Raw genomic sequence first — 26894 nt, forward strand, 5'->3', positions numbered from 1 at the left:
AAGTTACCACATGCATTGTGAATGAAGCAAGCAGTGATACAGATGGAGCTACAGGCGGAGGAATAGGTGGAACTACAGGCAAAGCTACAGGGGGGCCTGCAGGTGGAGTTTCAGAGGCAGAACTAGAGACATAATTACAAGTATAGGCGCAAAGATAGGCATAGGTACAAATATAGCTACAGGTGGAGCTACAGAGGCGGAGCTACAGGCAAAGCTGCAGGTGGAGCTACAGAGACGCAGCTATATGCAAAGCTGCAGGCGGAGCTACAGGTGGAGCTACAGAGGCAGAGCTATATGCAAAGCTGCAGCTGAAGCTGCAGAGGCGGGGCTTCAGGCAGAACTGCAGGCAGAGCTCCAGATGGCGCTCCAGAGGCAGAGCTATAGGTGAAGTTGCAGGCGGAGCTCCAGGTGGAGTTACAGATGGTCCAGAGGCAGACAAAGTTACAGAGGCAGAGCTACAGGCGGAGTTACAGATGTAGGTAAAGGTGGAGCTAAAGGTGTACATGCTAATTCAGCAGTTTTTTTTCCAGCTGCAGGAGTTTGGATGACGAAGAGATCTGATGGACATGTCCAGTCATGTGGAAAACCCCAGCTCATCAGGGACCTTTTCGTCCTTTCTGGTCATTTCCTCGTTGACATTCTTACTTCAATTCTTCTTGAAGGTCACCAGGAACAAATGTACTATCCTTTCAGGTCACTGGAGGACATAAAAGTCCTGTTCTAAAAACTGTCATAAAAACATTAGATTCATAGTTTATCTACTTTGTTTAAATCGATCAATCAGCTTCAGTTTAATGAATAAAATAAAATTTCCAAGCTTCCAAACATATATTTTATGAAAAATACCTTTTTTCCATTAAAAATTATAACATTGTGCAATTAAATGAGCATTAAAAGGGTTAAAATAGCTTTAATTGTTACATATTTGGTAGTTTTGACTAGGTCTAAATTAGATTTAAAGAGCTGAAATCTAGATTTTTTTCTTGTTTTGTGTTTTTTTTAAAGGAAAGATGTCTGTTCCTAAAATGCTGGATCTGGTTTGCTCCAAACATGTCAAATAATTCAGTTTTTGACTCATCTGTCCGCAGAACTTTGTGGTAGGCCACATGTGGTTGGGTTCTGGCCGTAAGTTAAGGCCAAATTTGGTCCAAACATAAATGCACATTTGGGCCAAGGAGGACACTAAGCTGAATATGAGGTTCAGAACAGCCTAACAATTTGCATTTTTTATTATATTTTAAAGAAACTTTTAAGTCTTTTCTTCAGATTGAATTGTTGTCCACGTCCAAATCTGTCCTGTTGTACTGATCCTTCAACAGTGTGTCCAACCTGCCGTTTCTGATAACTTCCTGGATCCCACTCAGCAGTGATGTGTTCCTGTGTGACAACACACAGCAGATCAATAGATGAATCTCAGGGAAAGATGGTTTTCTGTCCCTGGATGCTCCTGAAACTCCTCTTGTGTCTGTAAACATCAGGTGTTGTCAGTGCTTCTGTGTGCTGGTCTGACTTGTTCACGTCTGATGTCCGTGCCGACTCCTCTGATCCTGAAGCGAAGATTTCCTTTGAGATGTTTGCCTTCAGAAGCTGTTTTACTCCTGGAAGGAATCCTGGATGTTCTGTGCTAAATCAGTTACTCAGGTCTCTGCTGTTTCAGTCTTTATCAGCATTTATCAGGTAATCACACGGAGCTCTGAACTTATCTGTCAGCAACATTTGGTTGTTCTGGAATAAATAAAACATATAAACTACTGAACTGGTTTTGATGGTGTTATTTAATGTAAAGTGAAAATTCCTTCCTTCAGATTTATTTTCATCTCAGAATAAAACTGATAAATGTCCTACAGCAAAGACAGAGTGTGGTGCAGTCAGCAGGTGGTGCTACATGCATGTCCCAAACAGCTGTAACTCAGGCCAGAGAAACAAGGCTGTGTCAATAAATAACTTATAGATCTTCCTCCCTGAATATCAGTATGAGGATACGGTGAGCCTCTTAGGACAAATTTCCCGTTATGAGTCTGGAGCTGAAGCTTTGTCCTGGCACACGAAGGTGACGGAGTTGTTCAGCAGGTCATACATGTTCACCACGTCCCCCAGAGATCTACGCTCTCCTCCACCTCTAAGAGCTACAAGCACCTGCTGACCAGCTCCCAGCAGCCTCTGCTCTTCAGGTAGGATGTTTGGCTCCGCCCCCTCCTCTCTGCTTCTTATTGAGTCCGCTGAGATCACCTGATTGGACAGAGAAGACAGATGCTGAAGGTAAGGTGACTCACCTCTGTGGAAACTTAATAACGGATGTGACACCACTGGGGCTTCCTGGTGCTCCTCCTGGGGCTCCTCTATAATCCATCTATCGCTCCTCTATAATCCATCTATCGCTCCTCTATAATCCATCCATCCATCCATCCTCTATAATCCATCCATCCATCCATCTATCGCTCCTCTATAATCCATCCATCCATCTATCGCTCCTCTATAATCCATCCATCCATCCATCTATCGCTCTCTATAATCCATCCATCCATCCATCTATCCATCCATCCATCTATCGCTCCTCTATAATCCATCCATCCATCCATCTATCGCTCTATAATCCATCCATCCATCTATCGCTCCTCTATAATCCATCCATCCATCCATCTATCGCTCCTCTATAATCCATCCATCCATCCATCTATCGCTCCTCTATAATCCATCCATCCATCCATCTATCGCTCCTCTATAATCCATCCATCCATCCATCTATCGCTCCTCTATAATCCATCCATCCATCCATCTATCGCTCCTCTATAATCCATCCATCCATCCATCTATCACTCCTCTATAATCCATCCATCCTCTATAATCCATCCATCCATCCATCTATCGCTCCTCTATAATCCATCCATCCATCTATCCATCTATCGCTCCTCTATAATCCATCCATCCATCCATCGCTCCTCTATAATCCATCCATCCATCTATCGCTCCTCTATAATCCATCCATCCATCTATCCATCTATCGCTCCTCTATAATCCATCCATCCATCCATCCATCCATCCATCCATCCATCCATCTATCGCTCCTCTATAATCCATCCATCCATCCATCCATCCATCTATCGCTCCTCTATAATCCATCCATCCATCTATCCATCTATCGCTCCTCTATAATCCATCCATCCATCTATCGCTCCTCTATAATCCATCCATCCATCCATCTATCGCTCCTCTATAATCCATCCATCCATCCATCTAATGCTCCTCTATAATCCATCCATCCATCCATCCTCTATAATCCATCCATCTATCCATCCATCCATCCATCCTCTATAATCCATCCATCCATCCATCATCCATCAGAACTAACAGATAATATAGCTGAATCAGGTGTCTGGATGAGCAGTGCTCTGCAGAACATCTCCATCCAAAGCATCATTTTCTTGATGGTGTGAGGAAGAATGTGGGCCAAGACTGCTGTGTGATGTCCCATGATGCACTGGGCTCCTCTCTGCTTTCTTTACTCTTCATGTAAAAATATCTGACATTGTTGTTGTCAATAATTTGTGTTTCTGTTCTTTTTCTGTATGTATCCCTGTCTTAGAGTTGTGCTGCCTGTTGACCACCCTATCCTGTCTTCTCCACCACTAACCAGTCCCCGCTGATGGTCGTTCTTCATGGTGCTGGTTCTGATAGAAGTTTTCCTCTCCACTGTCTCCTCATGGGGCTCAGGGTGGAGGACTGAATTAAAGAGAACATTTGATCTAATCTATTGTTTTTTTTTTTAAGCAAGGTAATTATTTTTATGACTTGGTTTATATTAACACAGACTTGGAACTTGAAGTTTATTCAAGAAAATTTGACTTTTCTGATATGGTAAAAATGTGAATGTGTTTACAGTTTGAGGGTTCAACACAAACAACAATTACATAATCTGGTTTGTTTGTTTGTGCTGGATTATAAATTAGTTCTGTAAAACTCATCTCTGATGAGCAGCGAGTCATCAGAGATGGGTGAAGTCTGATCACTCAGGTCTTTGTTATCTCTGTGGGGAAGCTGAAGCTAATTGAGGTGTTTACCGCGTAGGAAGTGGAGGCCTGCTCCTCCTCCCCAGCCTCCTGCTGAGCCTCCATGTGGCAGGAGAGCAGGTGCTCCTGCAGCTCCAGCTGGGAGATGCAGATCAGGGAGCAGAGCGGGCAGCTGAAGGCTTTTCCGCTCTGGCTGATGCTCTGACTGCAGATGTGCTCCTGCAGCTTCTCCTCGTCCAGATCAGCTTTGCAGTAGAGACAGCGCAGCACTGACGTCTCAGAGTCTGAAGGACAGACACAGAAGATCAGAGATGACAGCTTGTTCATCACCTACCTGTAAATGCAGCAGTCTGTGGTGGGAAGGTTTAATAAGGAAGCACAAGGCATTCCCAGGCCTGCTGAGAGACACAGTCTCTCCAGCGTATCCTAGGTCTTCCATGAGGTCTCCTCTAGGTAGGATTTGCAAGGGACACCCCACCAGGGAAGCATGCAGAAGAGATCCTAACCAAATGCCTGCACAACCTTATCTGGCTCCTCGGGATGCGGAGGAGCAGCAGCTCTATTCTGATCTCCTCCTTCTTACCATACGTTCTTCTTCTTACTTTATCTTTAAGGTAGAGCCCGGCCACCCTGTGGAGGAAACTCATTTCGGCCGCTTGTATTTGTGATCTTGTTCTTTTTGGTCACTAACTACAGCTCACAGCTGATCATAGGTGATGGTAGGAACGTAGATCAACCAGTAAATTAAGAGCTTCTCATTTCAGCTCCTGAATCATCACAAGAGACGGATGCAGAGTCACATCACTGCAGATGCTGAACTGATCCGCCTGTCAATCTCCTGCTCCATCTGTCCTTCACTGGTGAACAAGACCCTGATACACGTAAACTCCTTCTCTTGAGGCAGTATCTCATTCCCAATCCAGAGAGGACACTCCACCATTTTCTGGTTGAGGACCATGGTCTTGGATTTGGAGATGCTGATTCTCATCCCAACCGCTTCACACTCAACTGTGAATCTGTCCAGCAAGAGTTGAAGATCACGGCCCAATGAAGCCAACAGAACCACATCGTCTGCAAAAAGCAGAGACCCAATCCTGAGGCCACGAATCCAGATCCCCCCATCACAGCTACCCCTAGACCACTGATGAAGACCAGACCACTGATGAAGACCAGACCACCGATGAAGACCAGACCCCTGATGAAAACCAGACCGCTGTACGTTTGATGGCTGATTTACTGATAATTAAAGATCCAGCTAAGAAAACACAGGCTGGACACTAGACCTGGACGTGGACCTGGACCTGTGTGACCAGGTCAGTTGAAAGTTCAAATGTGATTTTTTTTTAATAAACAAGGTCACATTTGTGTTTCTGCTGCTGTCAGACTATGTGGAGACATTGTTTATGTATTTGCTGTGCCACAGTGGAGACAACGTCCTTGAACAGGTGTGACAGTTACAAACTGAAGGTGCTGATGGTGATGTCAGACCCAGTCCACCTGACCCGTCCTCACCTTGGTGCTCAGCAGCTTGGTGTTTGGCTAAAGTCTCCGTGCTGGGGAAGAACTTCATGCAGATGTCACACTGGACCAGAGTCTTGATCTGCCGGCCGTGGCTGGCAAACACATCTGCGTGGTTGGTCCTGTTGTGGTACCAGAGGCCTGACAGTTGCTATGGCAACACAGAGAAAGATACAGGCAGGTTGGAGAGTGGGGGTGAGATGGAGCAACAAAGATGTGAGTGAAGCATAGACGTTCTGTTTTTGGTGTGTTTTAAGTCATCTTCCGTGCGTGTACTCTGTGTGTGTACTAAATGTCTCTATTGTACTCTGTGTATGTACTTTGGGGTGTATACTAGGTGTGTACTTTGGGGTGTGTACACACCACACTGGACCAGAGTCTTGATCTACCGACCGTGGCTGGCCAACACATCTGCAAAGGTGTACACAGGTGTGTGTACTCTCTGTATGTACAGTGGGGTGTATACTAGGTGTGTACTTGGAACGTGTACTCTGTGTATGTACAGTGGGGTGTATACTTAGTGTGTACTTGGAACGTGTACTCTGTGTGTACAGTGGGGTGTATACTCAGTGTGTACTTGGAATGTGTACTCTGTGTATGTACAGTTGGGTGTATACTAAGTGTGTACTTGGAACGTGTACTCTGTGTATGTACAGTGGGGTGTATACTAAGTGTGTGCTTGGAACGTGTACTGTGTGTATGTACAGTGGGGTCTATACTAGGTGTGTACTCGGGGTGTGTACTCTGTGTGTGTACAGTGGGGTGTATACTAAGTGTGGACTTGGAACGTGTACTCTGTGTATGTACAGTGGGGTGTATACTAAGTGTGTGCTTGGAACGTGTACTGTGTGTATGTACAGTGGGGTCTATACTAGGTGTGTACTCGGGGTGTGTACTCTGTGTGTGTACAGTGGGGTGTATACTAGGTGTGTGCTCGGGGAGTGTACTTGTCCCACCTGGTAGGATTTGCTGCACAGGTCACAGCTGAAGGGTTTGCTTCCAGAGTGTGTGACCTGATGTTTGTCCAGCAGGGCGGCGCTGGGGAACACCTTGTTGCATGTGGAGCACTTGTGGAACTCCTTTGGGTGGAATTCCTGGATGTGCTGCTGATGCTCCTCCAGCGAGTGGAAGCTGAGACAACACTTCTGACAGTCGTGTGGATCTGACAGGTCTGACAGACAGGACAGGGTTTCATTAGGACCCACAAACACATGAAGACTAAGCATGGTTGTAACGTCAGTGTGGCGCTGGTAAAAGTCACATTCCATGTCTGAAGATGCTTCAGGGAATCATGTACCACTGTCCTGGCTGTTTTAGATGTTTTCCTACAACATACTGGACCTCCCCATCAAGCTCTTTCCAAGTATTTTACAGCTTTCTCAGCTGCTTTGGTACTTTTCTCAGATCAGAATTGAAATTCTCAAAACTACGTGTTTAATCTTCTCATCATTGTGGCACTTGTGAACATCAAAAAACAGTTTCTCATTTCTATGAACAAGTTGCAAATGTTCTGGAGCATCCATGCAAATGATTATGTAAAATTCTCTGCTGTTTCCTACATGTTCATTTGCTTATGTCATGCTGATCAAAATGTATTTTAATAGGTCTCTGTTGAACTGCCCCACCCCCGAACCTTTAGGCATTAGTTCATCTGAGAAGTCTTTACATGCAAAATGGCTGAACAAGTTGTCATAATATGTCAAGACCAGCTTTCAGAGTCATAAAGAAAACGTCCTGTTGGGCGTTGAGAAAACTCAGCCACGTGAAGATACGGTGGAAATTTCTGCTGAATCCCAGGAAATCAAGGCTGCAGAGTCCCTGCCTAAGCTTGATCATGGATGTGACATGCCATGTGTGGAGGAGTGAAGGAGTGGGTGGAGGCGTGAGTATGTATGGAGGTGCTTGTGTGTATATGCAGGTATGTATGTGAGTGTGTGTGTAGTGGTGTATGTGTATGGAGGGGTATGAGAGTGTGTGTGTATGTGGGCACCGGTGTGTGTGTTTATAGGTATGTGCGTGACGTGTGTGTGTGGAGGTATGTGCACGTATTGAGGTGTTGGTATATAGAGGTGTGTGAGAGTGTGTGTGAGTGGCTGGGGAGAAAAAAAAAAAAAAAAAAAAAAAGGGAGTGTGTGCGTTTGCAGGGGGTTAGGACGTGTCCTCTGGGGGGCGCCCTGGCTGGGTGTTGGGGGCGGGGGCCTGGGGTTCCCTTCCTTCGCCTCGCCCCCCTCCCACTCAGAAAGAGGAAAGTGGCCCCTTGGGCTGGTGGCTGGCCCCTGGGGGGGTTCGTGGCGTGCCTGGGTTGGGGTGCCTGCTCTGGGCCTGTGACGCCCTTCGGGGCCGGCGGGGGACGGGGGCGCCCTAAGCCACTGGCGGGTCGTCTTCCAGGGGGGAGGCTTACCCCCCTCTGGACCTACATCTCCTGACCCCTCCCCTCCCCACTCTTCACTACATACACAGGTAGGGCCGTGGGGGGTGTGCTTGTTGCGCTGGGCGGGGCAGGGGGGTCATCATAGTGGCCCCGTTGCTTCGCCGAGCGGCAGCATGCCTCCCAGCTTTTAATTCCACTTAGTCACTGAGCACAAATAACATTTGCAACATACAAACACGTTTTGGGGGGTGGAACATGCGAGGTCAGGTGGGTGGGACTGCTCAGGTGGCCCCACCCCCTCCTCAATGCAGTTACTGCCCCCCAATTTTAACCCTCTTTTTTTAATTGCAAACAGCACATAATATATTCCCTCACTAGTGGGGGAGGGAGGGGCGATGGGGTCTTCAAGCGCCCCTGTCTCCATGGATGGCCCGGGGGCGGGGCGGGCCGGGTGGCCTGTCGCGTTGGCCCGGGGCGTGGGCGGGCTGTCCCGGGGGGTTTGGCTGCTGGCCCTGGGGGGAAGGTGCTGTTTTGGGGGTGGGGAGTGGGGGACTGGGGCGGGGTGGGGGGGGTGGGGGCCTGGCTCGTGTCTCCTCGCCTCCTGGCTGGGGCTGTCCCCCCGCGGCGTGGGGTGGCGGGAGGATGGTGGTGGGGGGATGGTGTTTGTTTGTGTGTGTGTGTGTATGGGGGGGGGGGGGGGGGGGGGGGGGGGGGGGGGGGGGGGGGGGGGGGGGGGGGGGGGGGGGGGGGGGGGGATGGGTGGTGGAGGGATGGTGTGGTGTGTGGGAGGGTGGGGTGTGTGGAGGTGGATGTGTGGTGTGTGGGAGGGGGGGTGGTGTGGGTGTGGGAGGATGAATGGTGGAGGGATGATGTATGTGGGGGAGGATGGGGTATGTGTGGGAGAATGTATGGTGCAGGGAGGGGGAGTGTGTGGGAGGATGGATGGTGGAAGAATGGTGTGTGTGCAGGAGGATGGATGGTGTATGGGAGGGAGGATGGTGTGTGTGTGGGGGAGTGGTGTATGTTTGGGAGAGTGGGTGATGGAGGGGTGGTGTGTGTGTGTGTGGGAGGATGGGGTACGTGAAGGTGGATGTTTGGTGTAGGAGAGGGAGGACGGTGTATGTGTAGGAGAATGATGTATGTGTGGGAGGATGGGTAGTGAAGGATGGTGTGTGTGTGTGTGTGTGTGGGAGGTGTGAAGGTGGAGGATGGTGTATGTGTGGGAGGATGAGTGGGTGGAGGGATGATGTGTGTGTGGGAGGATGGGGTAGGTGTGGGAGAGTGTATGGTGGAAGGATGGTGAGTGTGTGGGAGGATGGATGGTGGAAGGATGGTGTGTGTGTGGAAGGATGGATGGTGGAAGGATGGTGTGTGTGTGTGGGAGGACAGAGTATGTAAGGGTTGGATGGTGTATGTGTGGGAGGATGAATGGAGGAGTGGAAGGAGAGTGTGTGTGTTTGTGTGTGTTGGTCTGGGGGGGGGGGCAGGACTGGCTCTCGGGGGTGTGCGGCTGGGCGCTGGGGTGTGGGGCTGGCCTCTGGCGGTGGCCGTCTGGGCGGGCCGGGTCCCCCCGGGTGGCGTGCTGGCCCTTGGCCTGTGTGGGGTGGGGGGTGTCCCTGCGATCCTGGGCCCGGGCCCTCTGCCCCGTCTGTTCCCGGGCGGGCCGGTGCCCGGGGGGGTTCGGGGACTGCTGGCCTCGGCCTGCCGGGGCCGGTGCCCTGTGTCCGCGGGCGGCTCCTGCTGGGGTCTCCTGCTGCTTGCCTTCCTGGGCGGGCGAGTGGTCGTCTCTGTGGACCGGTCGGGATCTGTAGCCTACGGGGGGGCTGGTGGCCTGGGTCTCGGGACCGCTGGCCTGACTCTGGCCTCTGTTCAAGTGAGGTGGCATCTGCATGATCACTCTGCATGGTCACTCCTTCCTGAACGTCTCCACACAGTCTTTGCGTCGCATGTGGCCGAGTTCTCCAGCATATCCACACAGGTTTCTCTGCCGCGTGTTCTTGAATACAGCAGTTTCACTTATATCTATTATCATATTTTTTTTTTCTTTTTTTTTATTATTTCTGTTCTTATTATTATTATTACTCTTACTCTTTTATTATTACTACTACTATTATTATTATTACTATTATTGTGATTATTATTATTGTTACTATTATCACTAGTTGTGTAAGGACACTTACTGGCCAGGATGATCTTAGCTATATATGTTGCAAGTAGTATGGATTACATGGTTTTTCTGTATAATGTTTTAAGTCCCCACCCGCCACTCCCCACACCCTTTCTGTCCCCTCTCTCTCCCCTCCCTCTTCTCTCTACTTTCTTTTCTATCTCTCTCTCTCTCTGTCCCCTCCGGTCGAGTCCAGCATTAAGAGTCTGATTTAATAAAGTTTTTCATGTCATCAAGACGGGACTTTATACATGTAGTATAAATCCCTGCTTGATAGAGTAAAATTGCCCAGCACCAGACAGCAGCCAGACAATCATTCTGTTTGCAACGATGCTGACAAGACAAGTTAAAAAAAAAAAAAAAAAAAAAAAAAGGATGTGACATGCCAGCTCGAATTCCAGCAGTAAAGCCACAAATTCAGAGAGGCCACCGCATGAAAACAAAGAAACACAACAGATGTAGAGCAATCAGAGACTTCCAATAATCCTAAAGACACATCGGATGTGGATTTATGTGAGAATGTTGGAGGAATTTATTCTGAAACCCCAAGAAACAAAGGCTGCAGCATCCCCGGCTCAGCCTATTCCCAAATGTGTCATGTCGACTAACATTCCAGCAGAGTCTGTAACTCCAGACGTGGAAAAAGAATCACAGAAGCCAGCAACATTCCCTCCATCTGTCATGCTGGTCCAAGTAAATGTCTGACTCCAACCCCAGTGAAACAACTACAGGCAAGAGAGACCTCCAACATATCAGCATCACCGTCCAACGTTCCTGTTGGTCTCTCTGCACCGGTGGTACCAACCACAGCAAAAAGACTCCAGCCTGGATTGATCCCTTACCATGTTTATGCCCCACCTGACCTGTCTGCTGCAGATCCAAATCCAGGTCTAAAAGCTCTGCTCGCTAATGCAGCTGCAGAGGAGGAGTCTACTGAAGGGTTACTCATGATCCCGGAGCAGCAGTTCCACCAAACCTTGGATGCTAAGGAACAGAATCACAAGCTGCTGAATCAGGTGAAGAGTCTGCATAATCTGGTTAACCTGAACACCATAAAGCATTCTGCGGCTTTCTAGAAGAGGCAAAACCTAAAAAAAATATGTGTTTAATAACATAATTTCAATTACCAATTTTTGGCTATAAAAATATGTAATACAACATGAAAACACTAGAAAAAAATAATAAAATCCCCCAAAATATTTAGAATGAAATAGAAAATGTGTGTTTAGTTAAATCTTTTCAGTTACAATTTTCTGACAATGAAAATATGGAACATCATATTAAAACAAAACAAAATAAAATAAATAAATAAATAAAAGTGTAAAATAAGTAGAAATGCATGAAGTTAATCCAGGATTTTATTCTGATGGAAATTATTTTCCATTCATTATCTACTGCTTAGTCCATTAAGGGTTGCGGGTAAGCTGGAGCCTATCCCAGCATTTAACAGGTGAGAGGCAGGTACACCTGGACAGGTCACCAGTCCATCGCAGGGCCACCACAGAGGGACAAACAACCATTCATTCACACACACACACACACACACACACTCCTAGGGAGAATTTAGAGTGCCCAATTAGCCTAACATGCATGTCTTTGGAAGCTGGAGAGCCTGGAGAGAACCCACACATACACGGGGAGAAACTCCACACAGAAAGACCACCACCCCCCAGGTTCGTACCAGCCTCCCAGCCGAGGCTCGAACCAGCGACCTTCTTGCTGTGAGGCTGCAGTGCTAACCACTACACCACCGTGCAGCCTAAAAAAATTTTTTGAGTAAATAATTCTGACTGATTTAACAGAGGAAAAAAACAACAGTTGGGTTACAACTATGTTTAAGTAAAAACGTCTGACAGTCTTGGCTTGGACTGACAGCAGCCTCCACAGCATGTTTACATACGTTACAGCTGCAGCAGAGGCGAGCTGCTGCATGCTTCATGTTCTGCATCTTGTTTCTTCTTGTATGACATGAGTATGATCCTCCACATTTCCAATGTGCACCCTCACAAACACCATCTGCATCAGCCGATTCTTCCACTTCTTCTGTGTTGCTCTCTGAACAATACTCTCCTATGTGCTGGTAGAAGGACCCGCTGCACAAAATCAATGTAAATGCTTCATTAAAAGCTAACAAACATCTGGTGCTGGTGTGTTGGCGGCACAGCAGCCACTCTGCTAATGAGGGTCGGAACATGTTGTCTGGGAAGACATCATCATCAAAAGCATCCACATGTGGAATAAAAAGACAGCAGGACACAAATCTCTTTCCAGCTGTATGTGCTCTGAACTGGCTCCAGTTTCGGTGATCTCCAGGTTATACTGGCAGCCAATTATCACACGAAATTTAAGCTTTCTAAGCTCGTGTGGCGAAGAATGGTTCAAAGTTTCCAGGAGGGATTTCTATGTATGAAAACTCACCAATGACTCATTTCTATTTAACTTCATGGTGATTTTCCATGTAAAACCCAAATCAAGGAGAAATAAAGCTAAACTCTCATTTTCTTACATCACAGACACGTTTTAACAACCAGTCAGACAAACATGAACAATTTAACAATCAAGTAACTTCAATCGGGTCTTAAAATCACCACACAATGAACAGAGTTGTCTTCCTTCAGGAGAAACACCTGTTTTTCATCCTCTTTGATGCATTAGAGAATGTTTTTGTTTCCGCCTGAATCCGTAGACACCGAGCAGCTGGATTGATGGTTCATTTTTGGACAACAGTTTCCTCCATCTGTGGATGCTCACTGCCCTGAAGTGTCTCGTGTGTTGTTTACGAGTGAGGAAATAAAAGCAGGAGATTGACAGGTGGATCAATGCGGCGTCAGCATTGATGTGAACGGTCCGTCCTGGTGAGGAAGGACCTGGCCCAAGAGGAAGCTCTCGATTTACCAGTTGATCTACGTTTCTACCATCAGGACACCAGATGTGGGTAGAGACTGAAAGACCAGGATTCACTAACACATCGAATCATTTTTTATTTTCTTAATGCGCATGAGCAGTGGGCATGTGTACACACCTGCACGGGAATCGAATGCTGCTGACTTAAACTAGATTTATACTCCACACACACAGCTGATGCCGGTGAAATGTGCTCTCACACTCGAGCGTAGGGGTGTGGAGTTGTGTTGGAGTTTCTCTTCCACGGTAACCACACAAATTCAGCAAGAAGCTGCAAAAATCTGGAAACATGAAATCACAAGCCGACTAATCATAAGGGAGTACTTCCACGCAACCGTGCTGCAAGCATGGGTGCATATCGGGTCTGGAAGAGGTGCGCGTCAAGCCTTCGCATACCTGTGTGGAGCATATGGTGGTGACACTGTAACCGACATTATGAAGATGCAACGTGAGTAGAAATCCAGCTTTAGGGACACTGAAAGAGAACAATACTGGTTCTACTGCCGGGGGAAAAGGTCCTGATTAGTGATGCGCGGGTCGGGTTTTTTTCCGACCCGCGGGTCCCGCTCTTTTTAAAAAATTGGACCGCACCAAACCGCCCCGCACCTCCGCTTCTATTTTTTTAACCCGACCCGACCCGCCCCATTAAAACACATGTTATGATATTGACGAATGCTTTTATTTAGTCTGAGAAAGGTGCATATGGTCTCCTAAATTGGCACTGGAAACTGGCAACACAAAATGTATTTTCAAATGAACGTTAAGCCTATAAACATAAATAGGCAAATAAATAAAGTGTTTTAAAGCGTTTAAGTGTTATAAAGCACATAGCCAATGCTGCTGCTGTTGTCTGCACTGATTACCTCGTTGAACCTGTCCCAAACCTGTGATTTAGCCATTTGACCCTCTTTCTTCTTTTCAAGGACGTAAACTCCCGAATGAATGCTATTCAACACTTCTTCTTCCATCTTTTGTTGCTTATCTGCATGGCGCTTTCTGCACGTAGTCTGCGTAGCCTACTACGCGCCTACGTGGACATTACGTTACAAAACGTGACCTGTGTTTAAATAACTGATAAATATTTTGTCTTACATATTATAGTTACAAAATGTAGACACTGATTAAGGTCTTTATTTTCAGTTTGACAAAAAATAAAATTAATAGATAGAACTAGATATTTCAGAATAGTAAACCACACCAACCCGCCCCGCAGTGAAGCGAAAATTCTTTGACCCGCCCCAACCCGAACCGCGGGTAACCCGCGGAACCCGCGGGTTAGGAGGCGGCCCGCGCATCACTAGTCCTGATGGTGCTACAGAGCAGGGAATAGGTTTTAGAGTCAGAAACTGCCTGCTGAGTATGATAAAAACCAGGCAACAGTGGATCTGAGTGACTTCTCACCACCACGGGAACTATCACTCTTGTCAGTGTACATGCCTTCACACCGTCTTCAACCGTGGAAGAGCTAAATGCTAGGTGCAGAGGCCCCTTTGGAAGATTTAAACAAAGCCGATGACAGCTTGGCCCCCGGTACGGCCCCAGGCATCAATGGGCCCCCCAAGACCTTTTACTGCACGGCAACCTTTGCATGAAGTCCTCTGTCAGTGCCAGATAGAAGGAACTGTACCAGAGAACAAGAGCAATGCCAAGATCATCACTGTCTACAGGAACAAGGGTAAAAGAAGTTACTGCAACAACTAAACAGGCATCTCCCTCCTCAGTGTTGTCTCTGTAAGGGTCAGCTTGATTCACTTGCAGAAGCTTGTGGAACAAGTCTACCGCCAGTCACAGTGTGACTTTTGAGCTGAACAGTGAACGGTACCATGGGCCTCACCGTTCACCACCGCCAGGAAAACTGAAGAGAACAAAGGATATCCTAGCAGGTTACATGCTGATTATGTGTTGTCTTGAGCAGTGTAAAATGTACCAGATCGATGCATTCTCATTACCTATTCATGGCAAATCCCACGAAAAGTGAGCCACAGCTTTTCATCGGATTTGCTATAAATTTCCAGCAACGCGGGAGATCAGTGCTCATGCGCTGCCAGTGCATTCAGTCATCCTGACTATTTAGACAAAAAAAAATTTCGAGAGCCGTTTGATATCCACAGTGATGTCAAGTAAGGCCGTGCCCTCACTGCTACACCTTCTGGATTGTCTTTGCTTTTCTTCTGAAACACACCTTCAGCGTAGCAAAAGCGGGAATCCACCTACAAGCCTCAGAGCTGAGTCCAAGGTTTGTAAAGCCCTCATCAGAGATATGCTGTTTGCTGATGATGCTGCAGTGGTGACTCCCAGGCCTGCAAGGATTTCTGACTGACCATTAGTCTCAAGAAAACAAGCATCTTGGGGCAGGGTACAGGGGAGCCACCAGCCAATCGACACAAGCTTGATGTTGCCCACCAGTTTGCTTCCCTTGGTTCTACAATCTCGGATAACCTCTCTCTAGACACTGAAATTGATGAGAGGATCAGGAAAGTAGCCACAGCACTTGCTCGCCTAACAACCCAAAGCTTCTGGTTTGTGGACAAACAATGAATTTTCTAAAGATCCCAAAGCCAGAACTTTGAATCGAGGATCCAGAAGAGTTGACGCTGCAAGGATCCATACAGGCTGCACCCCGCATCGTTCTCTCGAGTTCCTCTGAAGACTGATTCCTAACTGAGAGGCAGTTGGACTGGTAATGTCTGACCTTTCTCGCGAATCTTGTTATGAATCAGTCGGACCAACGGAATTATTTTTGAAGCAGAGACTTTCTTCTCAGATCTCAGATTAATTCCACAGTTCGGCAGACTGTGTCTTGGTCAGCACTGTTGAAAGGAGTCATGAGGGAGACATCTGGATGTTGGTCCGTAGGTGTCTCTACATTGTTGTGGTATTATTGCAAAAGGCCAAATGTTGCATGCAATGCAAACATTTAACCTTTTTCTCCTCAAGGAACTGGAAGTGATCCCAGACAGGTGGTCCGGGACGCTTTCTGCTTCCTCCCATTTCCAGACAACTCAAACTTTCTCAAAAACACTCGGTACAACACACTCAGATAAATGAGACAAGACTTTGCAAATAAACAGCTGTTAGGAGAGCTTTAAATGTTGTACGCACATCAGGTGAGTAATCATCCGCCAATCCAGCAAAGGCACGAGGAATAATAAAGAATATTAGAATATTTTTACTTTGTGAAAATGTTCCATTTTGGACACAAGGCAAAAAAATCGCTTCACATTCAGCTTTGTTTCACTGAATTTTCATCCTAAAGCAGGTTAAAACAACATGTTTCAGAACGATTGGTGACGTAATGGAACGCGACATGGAGCAGTCACGTGACATCTGCGTCTTTCGGCCCTAACGTTCCACGTCAGTTTCACTACGGACTGGAACACCGTTTCCATCGTGCCATCACTAAGTTCCAGCATGCCCTGCTTTCCTGTGTCTTTTATTGTATTAAGACATCATACATCATCTCTCCACCTGCATGCCCGGGGTTTGGGTCGAACTTCGCCATCTCCTGTTGCCACCATCCCTGACAATAGATCCATCAATCAATAACTCAGCTCATACACTCATTTAAGCTATACTCTAAAAACTGCATTTGGGCTGTAGTTGATCTAAAGTCGTTTTATAAGAATCCCACTTTATGCTTTTTGATAGTGAGAACTTAATTTTGCATGTTTTACTCCAAGTTTGTTTCAGTGCACAAAAATACCCACAAAAACAAACAAAAAAAGTAAAAAAAAACGGGGTGGAACATCACTTTCTTAGTTTTTATCTAATGATGCCAAAAAAGGCTTCCAGATTTCCTGAAAGCAGGCCTGTGCATTTTTCCCAAGACGGATCTGCTCCTGGCTATCAGCCGCCTCCTAAAACTGGGGGCAGAAGAAGACTTCCAGCTAAATAAAATTATTTGTTTTAGCAGCAAACATGCCTGTTTGGGAAAGGTTATTGTTAATTCTGAGCAGCCAAATATGGCTAGAGTACAATCAGGTTGCAGGTTTGCTTTGTAGTGGGTTGAGAACCACTTAAATATCTCAAGTTGTACAGAACTGGACAAAACAGATGCCACATGGGTCACATGAAAGAGATGAGTCAACTATTCTGCTAAGTTTATTTTTGGATGACTTTAAATTGAATCAGCCTCTATCTAGTATTGACTGAACAGTTCTGAGCTCTAGACAAGTACTCCTTCCAGAGGTCATCTGACAATAATACACCAAGACCCTCGCTCCATGTATTTCTTAGATGATTGGTATCAAATGATGTTAAAAAGCCATTAACAAAGCAGGAAATCAGATGTTTAGAGGTCGATTGTAGAAGAAGTATCATAGAAAATATGGCTTGATGGTTTAGATGGAAATTATGGTGTATTTCCCCGTAAAAGTGTTTAATCTGTAAATAAAAAAAATGTGACTGAGGTAGATGATAGTATGAAAAACAGTATAACAGACATGGTTAATCACCCACTGTCTCTGGGAGTTTTATTTAATCCTTAAATGGAAATAAATCTTCACTGATGGTAATGCAAGTGAAATTAAACTAATGTGTTTCTGCTCTCTAACAATGTTCGACATGTTACTTATTCTGTCTGTGGTTCCTGTGCTGTTTGAGTGAGCATTAAAAGAGGAAAGTTACTGTCATGTTAACAGCTACGAGACCATTATCTGCAGCAACATGGGGTAAGCAGAAGAGCTGTAGAAGAGTGGGTCTTCTTACTGTGGAAGGTGTGCAGGTGGACGGTGAGCCCACTAGCCTGGCTGTAGCCTTTCCCACATTCCCGACACACATAAGGCCGGTCTCCAGTGTGTGTCCGGACATGGCGAGTCAACTCGATGGACTGAGCGAAGACAGCCTTGCAGTACTGACACACATACATCTTCCCTGGAAAAATAAAACAAAAAAAGACACCTTAAAAATATTATTTTTCCTCTAGAAGAGCTAACCTCTTCTTGTCCAGGACCTTCATGTGATCCGTGCAGTACAGAAGATGTTTGCACACACTAGGAAGCAGCAATCCTGACATGCAGCGCACCAAAATGATGGGAAAAACTCGGCTAAAAGACTCTACCGAGCATTGTCATCCAAACCAAACACAGTTCAAAACCAAAGCAGTTATATGGGAATGTAACAAAAACATGAGAACAGCACTGTTAAATTTAGAGCTTCAGGTAATTTCTCCACTTCAAGCATAACACACAACCAAGGTGTCGCATGAAAGCAGAGACTCTGCTGATTACAAAGTTTTGTCTCATCACTGTGGGACAGAAACTCTGGAGCTAGCAGCCAGAACCAGAAACCAGGTCTTACGTTTGCTGTTTTGTGGTGAAAAATTTGATTCCAGCTCAAAAAACTCTGCTGATGTTCTCCCATGACTCTGCCTTTTTAAATGAACCATGAAGGTCCTGCTGGTTTCCATGGAGATGAAGGAGGTTTTATAGTGAAGTATTCATTCTTCCTATCATAGACTATCTTGGACTTCACTTCTTTCTGGATCCTCACGGTGTTTCTAAGGTGAATAAGGGGGCTATCCCTGGATTCTCCTGACTGATCATTGACAATGGCTCATGGCTTCCTGGGACATTTACCTGCGTAACACCTATTAAAACATCTGGAAAACTGCTCGGCTTCACTTTAATACCTTCTACCGTAGCAGAGTTCCTCATCGGACAGTACTTTATTCATTCTGAGGACAACTGTACTCATTCCTAGATGTAATGGACTGGGGATGAAGAGGATAACTCTTCGATTCCTGACTAATGGTGTGAAGTGTGTGGTACCCTCAGAGTGTTTCTTCTTGGTGTGATAAGCCAGTGCAGCAGCCACGCTGAAGCTGATGTCGCAGTGTGTGCAGTGGTAAGGTTTCTCTCCGGTGTGCAGACGCATGTGATTCTTCAGAGACGACTTGGCACCAAACTTGGCACCACAGTCCTCACAGGCAAACGGCTTCTCTTCAAAGTGCTCCGTCCGTTTGTGGTAGATCATACCTGAAAGCAACAGGTGTTTAATTTGAGGTGGGCAGAGATGCGCGGCCATATGTGATGCTGCTTTCCGCTCTCACCTGATGTGTGGGCAAAGTTTCTTCCACAGAGATCACAGGCCACCTTCTTCTTGACCCGTGTGGTGCTGCTGTGGACCTCCGCCCGGTGGCGCTGCAGAGCTCGCAGGGTGGCCATCTTCTCGGGACACTGTGGACACTGCTGCTCGCAGTCCTGGGACATGGAGCAGCGCTTCATATGAGCCAGCATTCGACACTTGTAATCAAAACTCTTCTTGCACCAGCGGCAGGAGTAACGCTTGGAGGAGCAGGAAGTAGGAGAATCCAACGACACATCCTCTTCCCTCTGAGCCTTACTGCCTTCAGCTTCATCTGTTTGCTCCAGATTTACTTCGGAGTTAGAGTTATCCCGCTGTTCTGACTCAGCTGTAGAAAGTAGGGAGAGGTTAGAAATGTGAGTGGCGAGAAGAACTGCTCACAGCGACTGTTTCTTCTTCACCTTCAAGGTGGTCTTCAGCTGGCTGTGATGTGTTCTTCTCCGTGTCGTCCAGCAAAGGGAGCAGCGGTGGGGGGAAGCAGGCTGGAGATCTCTGCTGCATGGTCCGGAGCAGCTGAAGAAGAACTCTCTCATGGATCACTCCATCCCTCGCTCGGCTCATCAGCTTCTCCAAAGCTGAGCTGGGATCTGCCTCCTTGCAGCACTCACACACCACCTGACGGAGAACCACAACAAACCAGCTGGAACCCGGGCTGCAGAAATTCACATTTTTGTTTTCCCTTTCACATTTATACCAACTGATAACAGTACAACCCCAATTCCCCCCAAAGTTGGAGGACTGTCAAAAATTTAAATAAAAATATAATTTAATGATTTACTAATCTGATAATATTTTATTCACAATAAAACATAAACAACACTATCAGTGGACAGGTGAAAAGCTGCATCTCTGATGGGATGGGGCTGCATTAGTGCCTATGGCGTGGGCAGCTTCCACATCTGTGAAGCTCCATCAGTGCTGAAAAGTACATGGAGGTTTTAGAGCAACATCTGCTCCCATCCAGACAACGTCTCTTTCAGGGAAGACCTTGCAGATTTCAGCAAGACGATGCTGAACCACATCCTGCATCCATCACAGCAGCATGGCTTCACAGGAGAAGAGTCCAGCTGCTGAACTGGCCTGCCTGCAGTCCAGACATTTTACCAATACACAACATCTGGAGCATCATGGAAGCAGAAATCCAGCAACCAAGATCCAGGACTGTAGAGCAGCTAGAATCCTGCATCAGACCAGAATGAGACAACATTCCTCTCCTAGAACTCCAGAAACTGGTCTCCTCACTTCCCAGACATTTCCAGACATGTTAGAAGAAGAGGAGATGCTACACCACGCTGAACATCATCCTGGAACTACTTTTTACACCACGCTGAACATCATCCTGGAACTACTTTTTACACCACGCTGAACATCATCCTGGAACTACTTTTTACACCACGCTGTACATCATCCTGGAACTACTTTTTACACCACGCTGAACATCATCCTGGAACTACTTTTTACACCACGCTGTACATCATCCTGGAACTACTTTTTACACCACGCTGAACATCACCCTGGAACTACTTTTTACACCACGCTGAACATCATCCTGGAACTACTTTTTACACCACGCTGAACATCATCCTGGAACTACTTTTTACACCACGCTGAACATCATCCTGGAACTACTTTTTACACCACGCTGAACATCATCCTGGAACTACTTTTTACACCACGCTGAACATCATCCTGGAACTACTTTTTACACCACGCTGAACATCATCCTGGAACTACTTTTTACACCACGCTGAACATCATCCTGGAACTACTTTTTACACCACGCTGAACATCATCCTGGAACTACTACTTTTTACACCACGCTGAACATCATCCTGGAACTACTTTTTACACCACGCTGAACATCATCCTGGAACTACTACTTTTTACACCACGCTGAACATCATCCTGGAACTACTTTTTACACCACGCTGAACATCATCCTGGAACTACTTTTTACACCACGCTGAACATCATCCTGGAACTACTTTTTAAAGATGTGTTGCTGCCATCAGATTTAAAATGAGTTTATTTTTTCCATGAAATGATAAAATGTCTCAGTTTCAGCATCTGATATGTTGTTTACTTTCTACTGGGAATAAAATATGGATTGATGTGATTTGGTAATCATTGAATTCTATTTTTATTTTACAAAGAGACTTAACTTTTTGGGGAATTGTGGTAGCACACTGCTGACTGCATCTTCCTTAACCATTAAAACTACAAGCCATTTTTTTTTACTATTTTTGTTTTTATTGTTATATAAAAATGCTTGTATATAATAGAACTTTATTTGTCATTGCAACAAAATTCCAAATGTAGAAGCTCAACCCTTTAATCCCAGTCAATTTAACTATCTAATGGGTGGAAATTTGACAGGAAGTTGTTTCTTCATCATCTCCAGGTCAAAATAGAGGTCTCTTAGCAACGTAGTAGTGATAGTGATTTTTTACAATGAAAATGTGATAAATAATGCTGTTATCACAGAACATTGTGGATTTACCAGATAGAGTCTCTGAATAAACCTTACATTTTGTGGCTGTATTATAAACCTGGATGGGACATAAATGCCTGGAAAATGTCCGTAGACCACCTAAAGGGTGAGCTATCATCACAGTTTTCCAAACTCAGTCACACTCTACCGTTCCTGAGAAACTGGGGATGATATATGAGGTAGTGCTCCGGGGCACCACAGAAATGGGGAAGTTTTAAGGGTTAATCACAGCCTGCAGTTAAAGTTCTGATGAAACTGAGAAGAAACGGATTATTTGAACTGTTTTAAGATGCAGGCTGTACCTCTTTGTCCTGTTCATCCAGACTGCTCTGTGCTGCCTGGCTCAGCAGCTCTAGGACAGAAGATGTGTTGGTGAGGAGCTCCACGATCAAAGATGAATGGTGGAGAAGACCAGCTGCAGGACCACAGGACGGCTTCTTTCCTTCCACTGTACTCCCTGAGGGTTTGTCCTCTTCCAGCCCTGAACACACAGAGTCCAGTTTCAGGTGAAACGATGATGTCTGACAGAATAATCTGGATCATTTGGCGTGTTTAACAAACCTGAGTTGTCAGAAATCTCCACACAGGCTCTTTTACAAGCTGGTACGTCTTCATTGACTTCACCACCACCATCAGATTGTTTTTCCCTCACCTCCATCTTAACTGAAGTCGGGTGCTCCTTCTCTGGGGAGGTTGAGCCTTCACAGTTCCCAGTCTGGAGTTTGTTGATCACAGTGAGGGTTGTGTTTTGTGTTGAATGGACTGAGACAGGGCCTTGCTGGTTTACCAGGGTGGTGAGGACATTTTTAAACCCAACGGCAACGTCAAACATCTGCAGACTGTCGGCAGCAGCAACGATGCGACTGACGTTGTGTTTGCCCATAGGCAACTTTCCGGTGTAGACAATGTCCAAGAGGCAGGAGAACTCCTGGGAGGAAACCACGGTGGTGTCGATGGAGATGGTGTCAGAGCCATCCAGGAGGGACCTGAGAGAAATCAGAGTATTTCATTTGTTTTCAAGTTCCCAATTAAAACACTCAAAAACTGACTGTTTTAACCAGGCATCCTACCAACCAACCATTTACTGAAGTATTTTTAACCAAAGCAACCACGCACTTTAAATCAGGGATGTCAAACATACGGCCTAGAGGCCAAAACCGGCCCCCCCCGGAAGGTCAAAACTGGCCCATGAAAATAAAATAGAAAATATCAACTGAAAATTTCTAATAAAATTTACTATAATTCCTAATTTCTCCATGTGAGGTTTTGGTTTTCTTTTGTTTAAAGGTCCCATATTATGCAAAAGTCACTTTCTAAAGGTTTTCTAAGAGCCATATGTGTCCTTATAAGGCCCCAAAATGAGAAAATTCCATCATCTGTCTTTTCTATCTTTATGACTTAACAGATCTGACTTCACTTGTATTATGAGGTGAGTCAGTTTAAGTGGTCAGAATGATTACACGCATGTGGAAATGTACATGTATGTACATTTAAATTAACTTCTAGATCTTGAAATATACTATGAAATACTGGATTTTTCACCTGGGATTAAATGTTTGGTGATTTAGAAGATCCGTTTTGGTCTGGAAGTTGTAAAGGACATGTAAATAAAATGAAAAAACTTTATTAATCAGGGGAACTGATTAAGTATTAGAAGTATTAGAAGGTTTTTTGTTTGTTTGTTTTGTGTCTTTTAAAACAAAAACAATAATTAGTTGATAACGCTTTGTTGTGGAAGTCGACGGCTGCTAGAAGGAATGATCTCCTGTATCGTTCTGTCTTGCAGGGAACTTGAAGAAACCTCTGACTGAACACACTGTTGTTTCTTCGCTGTGTTAAGAATGTGAAGAATCGTCCACCATGTTCATTAAATAAATATGTAAATTTGTAATATTCAAAATAAACATGTAAATACATAAAAAGATCTAAATAAATAAAAACCAATCACTCATTGATTGATTTAAATAAAATATTTCTTATAAACTAAGTTAATAAAATTGACTAAAACTATATCATTTATCAATTGTATGAACAAAAAAGTTTTATTCATAAAATCGTTTAACAAAAATATAAAGTTTATTTGATAAATACATCTATATTTATATAGATATAAATAAATGTAAATATTTCAATTTATATCAATTTTGAAAATAAAATATGAATAAAAAAATCAATCAATATAAAATATAATTTTTATTTTATGTTAATGCAATTCATAAAAATTATATAATTTTCAAATGAATAAACTGAAGTTATTTAAATCTTTTTGTATACTTATAAAATGTATTTGATAAATCTATTTATATTACACATAGATATTGTTATTTGTATATAATGTAAATATTTCACTATATATACATACATATTAAAAACAAATATATTTTATATAGATAGAACATATAAAAATATTAACTAAAATATGCAAAAATAAATTAAATATCCCAATAAAACTTGTAATTGTGTTATGAAGCAAAAATATTTTTAAAACTTCACTTATTTTTCTCCTGAAATTTCGAATTGTTCATAATGTTTCATTTAAGAAGTTTACTTGTACTTCTCTGTACTAAAACAAAGGGAAAATGTTGAGTTTTCATTATTTATAGGTCATAATGCTGTTATTTTACTGGACATTAGATTGTTCTGAAAGTGGAACTTGAACTAAAATAAATTTGACAAACATAAAGAGAAATATCTAAATCCACACTGTAAAGCAGTTCAACAACTCCCCTCATGAAACTTTGGTGAGGATTTATTATTTATCATCTCCTTAACGTGAGGCTGAAAGTCACAGGAAAAGATCAGACTGATTATTCTGGAAGCTTCTCCAGCTCCAATCAATGACCTGCAGGTCATCTTCTAAAGCCAGAACTCACTCTACCTGAAGAGCATGCTGGAGGCAGCCAGAACTATTTTATGTGCATGGTGATGATGATCCCCCACATGAATGGTGCAGTCACAGAAGAGGCCCTCCTTCCTGAGGGCCCACAACTGCTGCATCAGCTGGCTGCTGTAGTTGGGCAGCTCCATCATGATGATTGATGCTCCGTATGCTCAGACAAACAGCACACTTTCTGTTTTCACCTATTTTCCAACAAAAAGTTAAAAATATTAAATGTTTCATAGCTTGTATTTCCTGTTAGAGCAACATAGTCATAAGGAGAAATACAACATTTACCCAAGATCTCAGTCAGGATCAAGCTGACAACAAAATGTATTAAAAAAATGCATCCTGATCCAAACTTAGCACAGTAAAGATATGAATTTGAGTTATATGATGGATCAATTAGGTTTGAAATAAGAAATCTCTGTAAAATCACAAAACATAGCTCTAATTTACCAGCAGTGAGAGGTCTGGTTTAGATTTCACATGTTCAGTCACTAATAAAATGCTTATAAAGGTTTAGCTTTAGCTAAAGATGCTAATGTTATTGAGAAACGGTAGGAACTGTTTCGAAGTAAAACGCTGACTCAGATCATTTGTTCATGTTTTCAACCATCTGACATGTAGCTTCCACACCAAAGCATGGGTTTACCTTGAATAATTCAAAAGATCCCGTTCTTTATTTAAACTTCTTTGCTGAACAACTCCAGTATGCGCAATAAAGATTGGGCGTTTTTAAAAAGGCGTCGGGTGGAACAGCATGCAGATTGAATAGTTCCGCTGTGGAGGTCCGCACCGGTCCGCACGAATCAGTCTGCGGGAAACATCCCGTTGAACCTCCTGGTTTTTAAAATATGACTTAACTTTAATAAAACTGTTTATTAGTTGGTATGTTGACTTTTACTGTTGTTTAAGTGTCAGAGGATGATGTAGCTGTAGGGAGTGGAGAAAAGCCAGATTATTTGTTTGTTTGTTAGTTAATTTGTTCATTCATTCATTCATTTAGCTGATTTTATCCTCTTATAAAATAAGACTGGAATACCATCCCACAGCTAAATGTGACCATAGTGGTGACTAGCATGAGGTGAAATTTTTTCCACATCAGCTATCCGATGTAACAGTATCCAAAATAAAAAAGATAACAAAAAAATAATCTGAGAAATGTAAAAACAAATAAACAGAATATTTTAAGAACACAAATAAATACATAATATATACAGAAAGACAATGTGCAAATAATCATGTGGATGCAGTATGGACTAATGGACCACAGATGCTATCACCTCTTACACATTTATTGTACAGTTATAGTGAAAAGGATCAATGGTTTTGAAAACCTTTCTCTATGACAGAGGAGCAGCAGCAGTCTGTTTGAAAAAGAGCCCCACTGTCCCTCCAGCATATTGTGAAATGTATGTGAAGAATTGTTCATGATGGAGATCAGTTTGTTCAGAGACCTCCTGTCTGACTGTTTCGAGTGTCTCCAGATCCAGTGATTTTACCAGACTTATGGACCAGTTTATTGGAGTTGATGGTGCTCCCCCAGCACATCACAGCCTACATGATGGTCACCACAGACTGGAAGAATATCTCCAGCGGAATATGGAGCAAAACCTCTGAGGAATGTTTACAACACCTTGGTGAATCTACGACACCAAGGCAGTGCTGAAGAAAAAACAGGATTCAACCCAGTAGATTTTTTTGTTGTTGTTGTTGTTGTTGTTGTTTGTTTGTTTGTTTGTTTGTTTTTTCCTAATCTTTATTTTCTTTTGAAGAAGACAATTCATACAATACATACAGTTCATACAATGTGATCATACAATTAACCAAACCTTACCTAATAATTCCCTTAACTAAAAATCCTAATAATATTCTTTTTTCAAATTTATAAAAAAAAAAAAAAAAAATTTTAAGGGTAGTTATAATTTATCCATCTCTTTGAGTACAGGTGCCCATATCTCTTGAAATTTCTTAACTCTAAGCCGTAGCTTTGCTGTTACATTTTCCATTCCCACTACATCTTTAACCCTTTCCCACCAAAGGTCCCTGTTAGGAGGTTGTGGCTTTAGCCAGGAGACTGTTATAGCTTTTTTTGCTATTGTGATAAGAATTTGAACGATTTTCTTATTTTTACTAGACACCGTTTTTGGTATTATACCCAGCAAAAATGTTTGCAACTCTAAATTTATTTTTTCCTTACAAATCCTTTCGATTTCTCTCTTTATATTCTCCCAATATTCTTTAAGTCTGGGACAATCCCAGAATATATGTATATAGTCTCCTGTCTGGCCACAGCCCCTCCAGCACTTGTCGGACCTTTTACTATATTTAGATTTATTTAATGGTACAATAAAGTATTGCATTTTAGATTTCCATTCGAATTCTTGCCATGAAATACTATTCAATATCTTATATCCATTTTTAAAGGATTTCTCCCATCTTTCTTCCTTTATTGTTATATTTCTTTCCTT

General features: G+C 44.0%; 1 protein-coding gene across 3 annotated transcripts; it reads right to left on the minus strand.

Moving 5' to 3' along the window:
* Positions 1–983: 983 nt before the first annotated feature.
* zbtb40 (zinc finger and BTB domain containing 40) lies at positions 984–25227 on the minus strand. Of its 3 annotated transcripts, XM_041979896.1 has the most exons (13): positions 25076–25227; positions 24421–24623; positions 22104–22528; positions 21845–22023; positions 19453–19666; positions 19017–19379; positions 18736–18942; positions 17675–17839; positions 6482–6696; positions 5520–5676; positions 4059–4291; positions 2137–2229; positions 984–1725 (listed from the first exon to the last, which is right to left on the minus strand). In XM_041979896.1, the coding sequence occupies exons 2-13, from the start codon at positions 24570–24572 to the stop codon at positions 1654–1656; spliced, it is 2475 nt and encodes an 824-aa protein (XP_041835830.1). In that variant the 5' UTR covers positions 24573–24623; positions 25076–25227; the 3' UTR covers positions 984–1653. The 3 variants fall into 3 exon arrangements, with proteins under 3 accessions (XP_041835830.1, XP_041835828.1, XP_041835829.1); XM_041979894.1 differs by having other exon boundaries at positions 984–2229; positions 25076–25226; XM_041979895.1 differs by lacking the exon at positions 25076–25227 and adding an exon at positions 24880–25063 and having other exon boundaries at positions 984–2229.
* Positions 25228–26894: the final 1667 nt, after the last annotated feature.

The sequence above is a fragment of the Melanotaenia boesemani genome, chromosome 3, assembly GCF_017639745.1.
Source record: "Melanotaenia boesemani isolate fMelBoe1 chromosome 3, fMelBoe1.pri, whole genome shotgun sequence".
Lineage (NCBI taxonomy): Eukaryota > Metazoa > Chordata > Actinopteri > Atheriniformes > Melanotaeniidae > Melanotaenia > Melanotaenia boesemani.

What these genes read in the sequence shown, in the direction of transcription:
- zbtb40 (XM_041979894.1), bottom strand. Translation starts at nt 24,572, where the DNA reads ATGATGGAGCTGCCCAACTACAGCAGCCAGCTGATGCAGCAGTTGTGG. An exon ending in AGCTGAAGACCACCTTGAAG is followed by an intron (nt 19,380 to 19,452) that starts GTGAAGAAGAAA and finishes TACTTTCTACAG; the next exon opens with CTGAGTCAGAACAGCGGGAT. An exon ending in TGTGCAGCAAATCCTACCAG is followed by an intron (nt 5,677 to 6,481) that starts GTGGGACAAGTA and finishes GTGTTGCCATAG; the next exon opens with CAACTGTCAGGCCTCTGGTA.